The sequence below is a fragment of the Protopterus annectens genome, chromosome 13.part0, assembly GCF_019279795.1.
Source record: "Protopterus annectens isolate FY-2018-M chromosome 13.part0, PAN1.0, whole genome shotgun sequence".
In the NCBI taxonomy this organism is placed as follows: domain Eukaryota; kingdom Metazoa; phylum Chordata; order Ceratodontiformes; family Protopteridae; genus Protopterus; species Protopterus annectens.
This window is the reverse complement of record NC_056747.1, coordinates 1,211,499,005-1,211,511,357: the sequence shown is the minus strand read 5'-3', so window position 1 is coordinate 1,211,511,357 and position 12,353 is coordinate 1,211,499,005. Positions and strand designations below refer to the sequence as shown.

Sequence of the window (12,353 nt, the reverse complement as noted above, 5' to 3'; positions counted from 1 at the left end):
CAAACAAAATTGAATCCTATACTAAATCCCATAAGAGATTCAATAAATACAGCTATATTTAAAGGTACACCTAAAGGAGGAGATGTAACATTACTTATCTTGTTATTTGTTATTTTGATCATAAGATTCTTAAGTTTTAAAAATGCCAAATGACATCTTTAAAAGGAATTTCTTTAAACATTAATGGATTGAATAATCCTTGTAAAAGGGCAAGCCTAATAAGATACATTAATTTACATAAGGCCAACTTAGTCTTCCTACAAGAAACCCATGTCTTGAAAAAAGATATTGATAAACTAGCCACAAACAAATATACAGTATTGGTTAGTTCAGAGCACACTCAGAAAAAAAGATGAGTGGCTATTTTATGGAATAAAAGTATGCCCATTCCTAAAACCATTAAGTCTTATCAGGATGACAAAGGAATGTTTTGTATGGTTACAATACAAATTAATGGTAAGACTTACACTTTAATTAATGTATATTGGATACCTGGAATTGGTATTAATACAGTGAAACATCATCTTGATAAGATCATATCATTCTCTATAGGAGATATTATTTTAGCTGGTGACTTTAATTGTATACTACATGAAAGTGATACTACCACTATAGGAAAGAGAAGAATTACATCTAATGCAAAACATTTAAAGGATTTTGCTAATTCTTATCATTTGAATGATATTAATAATCAGATAGATTCAAAATCATTACCATACACCTTTTTTTTAACAGATACAAAACTTATTCAAAAATAGATAGGGTCTTTATTTCTAACCAGATGGTAACAGATTTAATTAATTCCAAAATCATTTCATGTCCTATATCTGATCATAATTCAATTGTTTTGAATTCATGATAAAAATACTCATAATGTTCAGATCAAAAGGATACCAGCATACTTAACTCAACTAAAAGACTATAAAGAATATATACTTTCAGAAGTAAAACATTTTTAGACATAAATAACACTCCTGAAGTCTCCATTGTTTATGTTTGGGATGCCTTAAAATCATATCTATATGGGCAAAGTATCAGATGGTATAATAATAAAAGGAAATCTTGGGATAAGGAATTGTTAGATATTCAAAGTAAATTAGACTCATAAACATAATAATAAAGAAAATATTATGGACAAGAAAGTTATTGAAGAAATAATCAAACTAAATGAGAAATACAAAGAAATTTTAACTCATAAAGTTAAAATAACTTTAGAGAAATACAAGTTTTGTCTTATTCAATAAGCCCCAAATACTTACATAGACTTAAAAATAAAACAAAAGGTTGAATAAACAAAACCATATCAAAGAAATCTTTTCTCTAAGGAAAAGAAGAATGTTTCTAGTATACCAGAAATACTAGATGAATTTAGAAATCACTTTCACAAAATTAACCATAATAATATTAACATGGAACCTAAAGATAAAATAAAGGAGTTTATAACCACAAATATGAATAAAAAGCTTAATAAACAACAGATTAAACTATTGGACAAGGGTATTTCATATACAGAAGTTATTACACAAATAAATAAGCTTAAATCAAACAAAGCACCGGGTAATGATGGTATTATACCAGAGATATATAAAATCCTTTCTAAAAATACATATTCATTAATACATAAGGTTTTTATTTTGGCCCAAACTGAGTTAATAACACCCCCCCATCTTGGCAATATACATTTATTTCGCCAATTTTAAAACCTAATAAAGATCCAACTAGATGTTCTTCATATCGGCCCATCTCATTACTTAATGTTGATTATAAAATGTTTATGAATATCTTTGCTGATAGATTGAAGACAATCATTCCGGCATTATAGATATAGATCAGACAGGCTTCATTGTGAATAGAAATACTTTTGATAATATAAGAAGAACTTTAACATTAATAGATTTTGCAAATAGGAAAAAGAAAGATTTAACACTTATTAGTCTTGATATAAGTTCAGCATTTGATTCAGTAAGTTGGGACTATCTGTTTACCTTAATGAAGTGCACAAACTTCGATGCATTTGTAAATCTAATTGAACATTTATACAAAGGAACGTTGGCTTATATTAAGGTAAGAACATATGTTTCACAAAAATACCCATTCTTAAAGGTACAAAACAAGGATGTCCACTTTCTCCACTATTATTCACTTTAGTAATGGAGCCTTGGGCTAATTTGATCAGAAACAGTACTGACATAGAGGGTTTTGAAATAGATGAAAATACAACATCCAAAATTCAACTTTTTGCAGATGATGTTCTAATTACATCAGCAGAATCTAATTCTTCTATACAGTCTCTATTTGATAACATGATGAATTTTAAAAGTATTTCTGGTTTAATATTCAATGAAGAAAAACTAAAATACTACCTATATACACGAAAAAATATTCTCATTAGTGATTTTACTAAATATGTACCCAATTCAGGTCAGATAACTTATTTAGGTATAATACTATCTAAAGATATTAAATATATTATATATAATAATTATAATACCCGTTTTCTTAATATACAAAATCTTTTTAATACCTGGAATACTATGTTTTTTACTATGGAGGAGAGACTTACAATCATTAAAATGATAATATTCCCCAAGATTTTATACTTAATACAATCAATAATACTTCCACCTACAAAAATAATTATTAAGAAACTGAACACACTAATGTTAAATTTCTTATGGGCACCTAATAGACCTAGGATTGCATTAAAGAAACATACTAATAGCTGGTCTCAAGGGGGTATTTCTTTTCCAGACTTTAATTTATATACTATCTCTTCTATTGTAAAAGTTACTACTTTATTAATATATCAGTCATATGTCACAAAATGGAAAGATTATTGGGAGCTAATTAGTATACACTTCATGAAAATCTCCTTAACACATAAAAATATGATTGTAAATAACTCCATGTTATGGTTACTAAAGGAATTTTGTACTTCACCTATTACACCTACACATATGGTTTGTTACCCATTAAATATTATTATTAGTTATCGTAACTTTATATTCATGCACCCTAAGTATAGGGAATGGAATTTTATTGTATTTCCTATAATGTATACTCAGGGTATGCTTTTGTCATCTACATCTGAAGGAACTCATTTAGCTATAGATAATGATCTAAAGTACTGGTATCAGTTGATATCTGATAATAAAGTTAAAAATCTAGATTTCTTAAAACAAGAATTTGATCTAAGAGAAACTTGCTGGTTAGAGGTTCAGACCTTTAGACAACATCTCATTAATAAAATAGATTTAATGTATATAACTGTTAAAGAATCTATTCCAACACTGATTGATTACTTGATATTAAATTTACAACATAAAGTTTCTGATAAAGGTAAACTTTCATACATACATAAAGTTATCAGACAAGAAACTTTTACAGTGTAGATTCATACTGGAATTATTTCACTTCTATTAATGGGGACCCACCAAATCAACAAGATAAACAATATATATTGGAATCTGCTTATAGAACTACGTCTTCCATTGTCTGGAGACTTTATACATGGAAATTTTTACATAGATCTTTTATACACATTTGATGATGAATAAAATAAATAATAAAGATAATCTATGTAAGAGATGTAATGTAGAAATTAATGCTGACTGGGCTCATATGTTTTATGACTGTATAAAATTGAAAGAATACTGGAAGTCAATTAATGAATTTTGCAGGCTCTTTTACAGATAATTTCATTATTTCTAAATCTCTTATATTATTCAACACACCTGTACCTCAAAGTGTTAAAAAGGTTAAGCTTCCCTTGTTATGGTCTATTCTAGCAGTGGCTAGGAAAATAATAACTAGAAATTGGATTTCAGATACACCTCCTTCGTTCAATGAATTTAAAAATGTTATGAATATAGTGTGCCATATGGAAATAAACACAATTAGGACTAGAACAAATAATAGAAAAACATCTTATTTTATTGTATGGGATAATTTACAAAATTTGTTAAAAAAATTTTAATTTCAATAGCATGGTATTTTAGTTTAATTAATTGATCTGATTGTAGTGGATGTCTTTGTAAATACTTTAGTTGTTTTGTTGAATATTATAATAATACCTATTTTTAATTACTTGTATAAAATTGTTATGATATTTCTCTTATATGTTAAAACAATAAACCTGTTTTGAAAAAAAAAAAAGATTATGCCTGGGGGGCCCATATGGCAGGAAAATGTATTCAGGGCACATGGCCTGCAAGCCAGAAGCGTCTTCACATCAATCAAAAAGAGATGCTAGCTGTTCAAAATGCCCTGACAGCTTTCAAGAATCTACTTAATCCAGGACAGCTACTGATAAAGACGGAGAATACTATGGTCATGTGGTACATAAACAAGCAGGGAGGCACACATTCCTACTCCCTCTGCAGACAAGCAATGACCTTATGGGACACAGCATTGACTTATCAAGTTCACCTGCAAGCACAATTCCTGCCAGAAAAAACAAATACTCTGGCAGACGAACTAAGCAGAAACCTCATGGATCCCCACGAGTGGAAACTGGATCCACAAGTCTTCAGCATGATAACAAGGAAATGGGGATGCCCAGACATAGATCTATTTGCCTCCCCTCACAACTGCCAATTACAGAGATTTTGCTCAGTGATTTATCACAAACAAGCTTGGAGAGTGGACGCCCTATCCTTCAGCTGGAAAAATCTAACAGTGTATGCCTTTCCTTCCCAGGGTACTCCTAAAGGTCAGATAAGAGAAGCCAAAAATGATACTGATTGCACCAGACTGGCCACACTAGCACTGGTACCCAATCCTAAAGAGCTTGTCTCAAGGTCCAGCATGGATATTGCCTCAAACTTCTCACTTGCTGACTCAACAAAACAATCAGATCCTGCATAGTCAACTCAGGACCTTAAATCTGGCCGCATGGCGGATAATGTAGCCATTCAGAACGCTCCTCTTTCAAAAGCTGTTATGGATGTTATCTTGGAGGCCAGGAGGCCCAGTACCAGAAAATCTTATGCAGAAAAATGGAAGAGATTCTGTGCTTGGAACCAGGAACAAGGCATTGACACGTATGTACCAAATATCCCTCAGATTTTACAATACCTAACTGAGATGCTGGACAAAGGCCTTTCCTTTTCATCAATTAAGATTCATGCCTCTGCCATTTCAGCCCATTACAATACTGAACCACCTATCTTTTCTCATCCTTTAATAAGGCAGTACCTCAGAGTGGCCAAAAACATCAGGCCTCCAAGGAGAGCACCAATTCTGGCATGGGACCTCAATTATGTCTTGGAGAAACTCACACTGCCTCTTTTTGAGCCAGGCTCAACAGCTGATATAAAATTCTTATCCTGGAAAATAGCTCTGCTCCTAGCAATAACCTCTGCAAGATGAGTCTCAGAGTTACAAGCACTCATGGCTGTGGAACCGTTCATCCAGACAGGGTTTCTCTGAGGACAAACCCAACATTTATGCCTAAGGTGGTGTCCAGTGTGGCCCTCAACCAAACCATTCACTTGCCTACATTTTATCCAAACCCACAGAACAAGGGTGAGAAAATTCTGCATTCCTTGGACATACACAGGCAGCTGTGCTTCTACTTAGACAGAACTAAAGCTTTCAGAAAAACTGAGCAACTTTTAGTGTCATATGCTGCAGGATCACAAGGAAAGGCGATCTCAAAACAGAATATTTCTAAATGGATAGCCCATTGCATCCGTTTCTGCTATTCTCAGCATGGAAAATCAATGTCTAAGGGCATTAGGCCTCATTCTACCAGAGCAGCAGCCACTTCAGCAGCCTTCCTCAGAGGAGTACCAACCAAAGACATCTTAGAGGCTGCAACCTGGAGTTCAGTGCACACTTTTACAAAGCACTACCACTTACCTCTTTACTCTAAATCCAGAGCAGGATTTGCCACTGCAGTTCTGCAGGGCCTCATAGCCTCTCCTAATCCTGTTTAGCCCAGCCACCCATCCTCAGCTTTGGGATTCAACCCAAGAGTAATGACTGCAACAGTGAAACACGATGAACATAGTACAGTTGTGTACCTACCATAAATGTAGATGTTCGAGTGTATTCACTGTTGCAGTCCAGGTTACCCTCCCACCGTCCCCCTTTCTTTTGCTGGGGTTTATCTGTACTTCCATACAACCTATGTGGTGTATTTGCTTGTAGATGAAGGAAATGTTTCTTAACTGCATGTATTTTTATTGGCATTATATATTTAGCCTACCCTTTTGGGGGCACCTGACATCTGGGGCAAGAAAATCTGAAGAAAATGGCGTCGGCTGCATCTTTTATACCCCTGGCGCACTGACATCAGGGAAGAGGCGACAGCAACCGATGCCGGGCCAGGACTTTGGAATTCAGGCTGACTGCGGGTAGCCTGCCAGCAGGATAACCCAAGAGTAATGACTGCAACAGTGAATACACTCGAACATCTACATTTATGGTAGGTACACAACTGTACTATCCTGGCTCCAGATAAACAACTAACCGTTATCCAGATAAACAACTAACCATTATCCAGATAAAGAACTATCCGTGATCTTCTCCTTATTTAGTCAGGAGAGTGGGGCATTCGTATGTTGTACAATGGAATCCCCTGTGACAATGGTCCTGGGTAATATGTTGTCTTGCCTTGTTGACTTTGCTCTTGGGGCTCCACTGGGTGTAGGCATATGTGTTGTGTTTAGTGTTGCTTTTGGTGAGTGCTTCAGAGATTGCTAAGAATAGGTGTTGTCGTTTATAGGCTTAGGAGGTCTTTGAGGTTTGGAAAGATTGCTTTTTAGTATCTAAGCGTAAGCTGGTCTATATGTTTGGTGGACCCTATGTGTGGTGGATGTAGTGTGTGTGTGTGTCTGTGTGTGTCTGTGTGCGCGTGCGTTCTTGACAACCTTGTTTGTGTGCAATATTTTTGCCTCCAATGAAATTATGTATGTGCATCTGTCGCATACTGTGATTGATTTTTTTAAGGATTAAATGGTTGTCTGTGAACATGAGACAATTGCTTCATTGTCAGAGGAAGAGGATGCCCATGTCTACCAAGCTGGCTATGGAGACATTTGGAAATTGCATATCCACGATGGCCAGACCTGTATTTGGGCGGGCTACTGTATGCCATGGACTGGGTTATACAATGATCTCCTAGGGGGGATTGCTGGGATGTGGCATAATATTTAATAACAGTCCATATCACGGCTACCATCATATTCAGTAATGAGATAAAGTCCATAAGGCATCCTGGGAGGTGAGGGTGCAAGAAAAAATGCAGTTTAGGCTAAAAAAATATGATATCAGACTTTGCGTCAGTTATAGTATCACAAGGCCAAAAGAGAAACAGTAAATTAAAAATATAGAAGTAAACAGTAGGTCGTATACTGGGACATTAGTAAAACGGTTACTGGCGATGTCCATGACTTGGATTCAAAAGACTGTGTAGAGCTACTGGGAAACAGCTGGGACAAGAGTTGATATTACTTTTGTTTTTATGCTATTCTTTCAGGAGAGCGCTTAAAATAACATTTGTTATCATGTGGCTTATTTCAGGTTGTAATGTAGTTAGAAAGACACAGATATGAGAATAGGGACTCTTACAATGGCACATTTTGTAGGTATTACTTAATAAGCTTCAGATATTCTAAGTCACTCCTTTGGATTCTCAATTTACTGTTTGGGAAAGATACTATGCTGAGTTGAATGCATTCACATAATAGTTGTGACTCAATGCTGATTGCTGTCCTGAGCATAAATTATTTTGGAATCTGGTTTTGTGTGTGTGTGTGTGTGTGTGTGTGTGTGTGTGTGTGTGTGTCAGACAGAGATACATCTGCGTTGCATATTTGTTCCTGAATGAGGTGAACCATGTACATGTTTTAATGAAGTGCCTTTGGAACAAAGCTGGATTCATTTTTAGCAGCACTGTTTTGGGGGCATGCCCACACCTTTTGTAGTTTGGATGAAGTTCCATTAAGAGTATGTTCATAATTGAAAGCAAGTTACACAGGAGCTTGAGTGAATGTTCACAAGAAGTGAGTCTGGAGCAGTAATTCCACGGGAGAGAACAAGTGTAATTGTAAACATAATCTATTCATGTCTCTCCTTTTTGTTAAAAAAATTACTTTCCATACCACTGGCTTGAAATAAAGTACTGATTGTATCATATGCTCACACTGATTTTGTTCTGGATAATGTCCATGTTGGGCAGAAAATATGTTTTGGAAATAAAGAACAAACATGAGTTTGATTATTTGCATTGTATTTTATTTATTTGTGTTTATTCCAGGTGTTTTCTAGGATAACAATAATATCTTTCTTTGAGATATACCATAAGGAAACAGGAAATGAGATAGGATAAGATCATGTAAAACTGTTTTAAAATGGTTATGTTATATAAAATATTTAATTTCTGTGGATGTAAAATGTAAAACACATGAAACTAAACATTTATTATATTTTGTAGTGTGAAAAGAAATAAAATAAAATGATACTGGGGATATTCACACCGTAAGGGAAAACAATGGAAGAGAGAATATAGGAATGTACATATAGTAGCAGGAAGGCAAAAAGAATGAAAAAAATGTATGCTGTGTTCTTCAGATAAATGATGTGATCTGTGTTTATGGTGTTTAGGTGTTTAATGGCTGCTTTGTTTCTTCTGTATTACTTTTAAACTTTTTTTCTGGTTTCTTTACAGACATTTTTACAATTCAGGGTAATGCCCATGGCCGCCCTTGCACCATTCCCTTTAAGTATGACAACCAGTGGTATCATGACTGTACCAGTTCAGGGCGTGAAGATGGACACTTATGGTGTGCAACAGCTGTGGATTATGGAAAGGAAGAGAAGTGGGGCTTCTGTCCGATAAAAAGTAAGTCTAAGCTGCCGAGTTTTGTAGTTAGACTGTTGATAAAGATTTAAGTATTCAGTATAATACGAATAATAGTTTTGTTCTCCTGAAATTTAGTTGACAGGGTTTATATGAACCTTCCATTTTTAATCCACTCAGCTGCTCTGCCTTTCACAGACTTCTTAAAACTTGTTCTCATCTCACCAAGAGAATGGCAGTAAGCTGGTGATGTGGAAGGGTGAAGTGAGGTGAAATGGTCTATTACTGGCAAATGTTTTTTATTCCTTCTGATTACCCAAGTAATGTCCGTCTATAGTCATGCTAAAGTAAAAAGTAGTATGCACAACAGCACTGTGTATTCATGTGAGCCATAATGCCCCACCCACAACTGCATATATATTAAGGTGTATGTGATGTTGCTGTGAGTTATACTTTATCAATAACCCATGACTGGGTGTGGATATCACAGGATTTACCCACAGCTGTCGTGATTTGATCCCTAAACAAGAGCTGGGGTGGAAGAATGGCAGTATTATCTTCTTAGAGCCTGAAAGTTTCTGTTTATTTTATAGGTAATGGCTGTGAGACCTTCTGGGACAAGGATCCACTGACGAGCAACTGCTACCAGTTCAATTTCCAGTCCACTCTGTCCTGGAATGAGGCCCAAGTCAGTTGCCAGCAGCAGGGAGCTGACCTTCTAAGTGTAACAGAGATCCATGAACAGACTTACATCAATGGTGAGTCAAAGCACTGAAGGAGAAGGAGAGGACTTAGAGACTGTGTGGGCTCCATGCCATCCTAGACAGCATTTCACTTTTAAGTATCTCATCTGAAAACACTGAGGAAGAAACCTGGTGCATTTAACTTTAGTTAACATAAACACACAGCATGTCTTTCATTTTGTAACTCGGTCCTTTTGCCGGAGGGTTTTTGGAGATTTGCACCTGTGACCACCTACTCACACGTAGATGTGCAGGAGTAAATGTGTCACTAATGATGAACACGTAGCCATAGTCTATGCCTGGACAACATTGTCTCGCTAGTGCAGGAGTAAATGTGTCACTAATGATGAACACGTAACCATAGTCTATGCCTGGACAACATTGTCTCGCTAGTGCAGGAGTAAATGTGTCACTAATGATGAACACATAGCCATAGTCTATGCCTGGACAACATTGTCTCGCTAGTGCAGGAGTAAATGTGTCACTAATGATGAACACGTAGCCATAGTCTATGCCTGGACAACATTGTCTCGCTATATACCTGACCAGTTGCACCACCAGTGAGTTTTTTTTTGACTTTCATGGCTTTGCATCAAAGTGAACATTTTTTTCCGCTGTAAATATTTAAGTTCCTGTGGAGGAATGTGAAAGAGGTTATTATTAATCCTGTACAGGTTCAAGGCATACTGTACATCTTCTACATGTGACCAGCACTTTCTTTGTTTTTTATGCAGTGTTAAAAAGGCAATGTTTTTTTATGAAATTGTGTACTGATACCTTACTGGGTAATACTGATACCTTACAGAACAATGACTGAATAGTTACCACATTTGTGTAACAGCAGTAAATTGCTAGCAGTAAAAAAGGTGAATACAGCTTTGTAGATGGAATCAGTGTATGGTTCTGTTATGACTATACAAATGTCCTGTGAACAGTTAAGGGCTTGATAGTTATTTTATGCCGATCACCATTAATTATTATAAGGTGTGTGTGCTTGTGTGTGTGTGTGTGTGTGTGTGTGTGTGTGTGTGTGTGTGTTTTTGTGTGTGAGAGACGTTTTTTTTATATAATGAAACTCTACCAATGTTTTCAAAACAGTACGTATTTAATTTACAGAGTCCACAAACATGTTGTCATGCATTAATTAAAGGAATTATTCAGCAAAGTGCTATTAAGAGATCAGATGGAAATAGTTTTTTAAACAATAAAGCAATGAAATTTTAGCAAGGGATAATTAAAATATTATTTTCTCTGGTCTTTTGAAGAGGGATTCAAAAAACAGACAAAAGTAACAGTTTTAGAACTGTTAAAAAAAAAAAACAATAAAACATTGCAAGTGCATAGTTAAATTATTCACTGTAGATGTTTAAAGAGGGTTTCAGAGAACATGTAAATGTACATCACAAATAAATAAATAGCATCACAGATTAAAAATTAAAATATTAGGTTTCTAGTTTTTTAAGGGGGATTTCTTTGGTCTTTGTCCTTGTGCAGGGTTTTGTGGGTTGAGGTAGTGTCACGTTAGCATCAGCTGTTGTTGCTGAAGGTAATTTGCATTTGGCAGCATTAATTAGCCTTCTGATGTTCTTCGTGTTTCACTGTTGCAGTCATTACATTTGGGTTATCTGCTTGTAGTAGCCCTCAGTTGGCCTCATTAACAAAGTCTTGGGTCCTACCTCGGTTGCTGTCTCTTCTTCTATGACGTCAGGTCATCAGGGGTATAAAACGTACAGCCGATGTCATTACATCAGTCTTTCTTGCAGTGCGGTGGCCGAAGCAGAAGCAGTTCGAAAGTGCCGGTCAGCCGACTCCTGAAATTTTCGTTTTCGAGTTTCAGAACCGAAGTCTTCAACTAAAAGCTAAGTACCCCATTGGGAAAACTTTTTCTTGTTCTAAACCGAGGTCAGTAAAAGTAAATAACTGCATTTTGTGTGGAAAACAAATACCTCATAAAGATTTTCATTCGTACTGTATTCCTTGCCTAGGCTCTGACCACGACGTACCTCGCTGTCAGTTTTGTGCCTATTTAAACCACAAACTATCCATTGCTGGTATATTTGCACTTCTAAATTTTTTGGTGTTCTGTTCAATTATCCTGATATGTCTTCGGTACGCCATCCGACTACCGACATTCCGAAAAAACGCAAAGCTAAAGACAGAGACAGGCCACCCAGTACACCGGTACTCAGTGAGGCGCTTTCACAGACCCTGATACCCGCTACTTCAGATTCGCAGGCCTCTACTGAGACCCATTCGGAGTCCGGTATGCCGCGAGATACTTCAGCTGTGGAACCTGCGGATGTGTCAACCTTAGATGAGTCCGGAGCCACTGTGCAGGCACCGGTTTCTGGGGGTGTATTCAGGCCTACTGACTTGCATATTAAACTGATGCCATCTTCTTCTTCAAGGCCTAAAACTCGAACCATGCCTAGAAAACTGATGCCAAGACTGCATGGTCAGGTCTCTATGCCTAAAAAACAAATGATAAGAATGACTGAAGACCTTATTACTTTAATCAGGGAAAGCCAACCTTCCCCTTCTACGAGACCTAGGACTGAGTTTGCTTATGATACTTCTGACCAGTATTCTGATATTTCTGTTTCCTCTGATGACCAGGATTTACCCTTATCTACCTGTGAGGATTCTGATGCAGAGGACTATATTCCCTCAGCTTCCCCCCCCAGAGGATTTCTCTTTTGGTGAAACCTTGCATACTCTCAGGGAGTTTTTTTTTTTTTTTGGGGGGGGGGGGGGAGTCAGGATTTCTCTGATTCTAAAAAGAGGCTTAGGGATTTCATACTCCT

General features: G+C 36.2%; 1 protein-coding gene across 1 annotated transcript in view; it reads left to right on the top strand.

Moving 5' to 3' along the window:
- Positions 1-12,353, top strand: part of MRC2 (mannose receptor C type 2) — a 1,890,380-nt gene that overhangs the window by 484,586 nt on the left and 1,393,441 nt on the right. The window contains exons 3-4 of the mRNA XM_044055215.1: positions 8,675-8,848; positions 9,400-9,564. Of these exons, the coding sequence (XP_043911150.1) occupies positions 8,675-8,848; positions 9,400-9,564 (339 nt within the window). The remainder of the gene's footprint in view (positions 1-8,674; positions 8,849-9,399; positions 9,565-12,353) is intronic.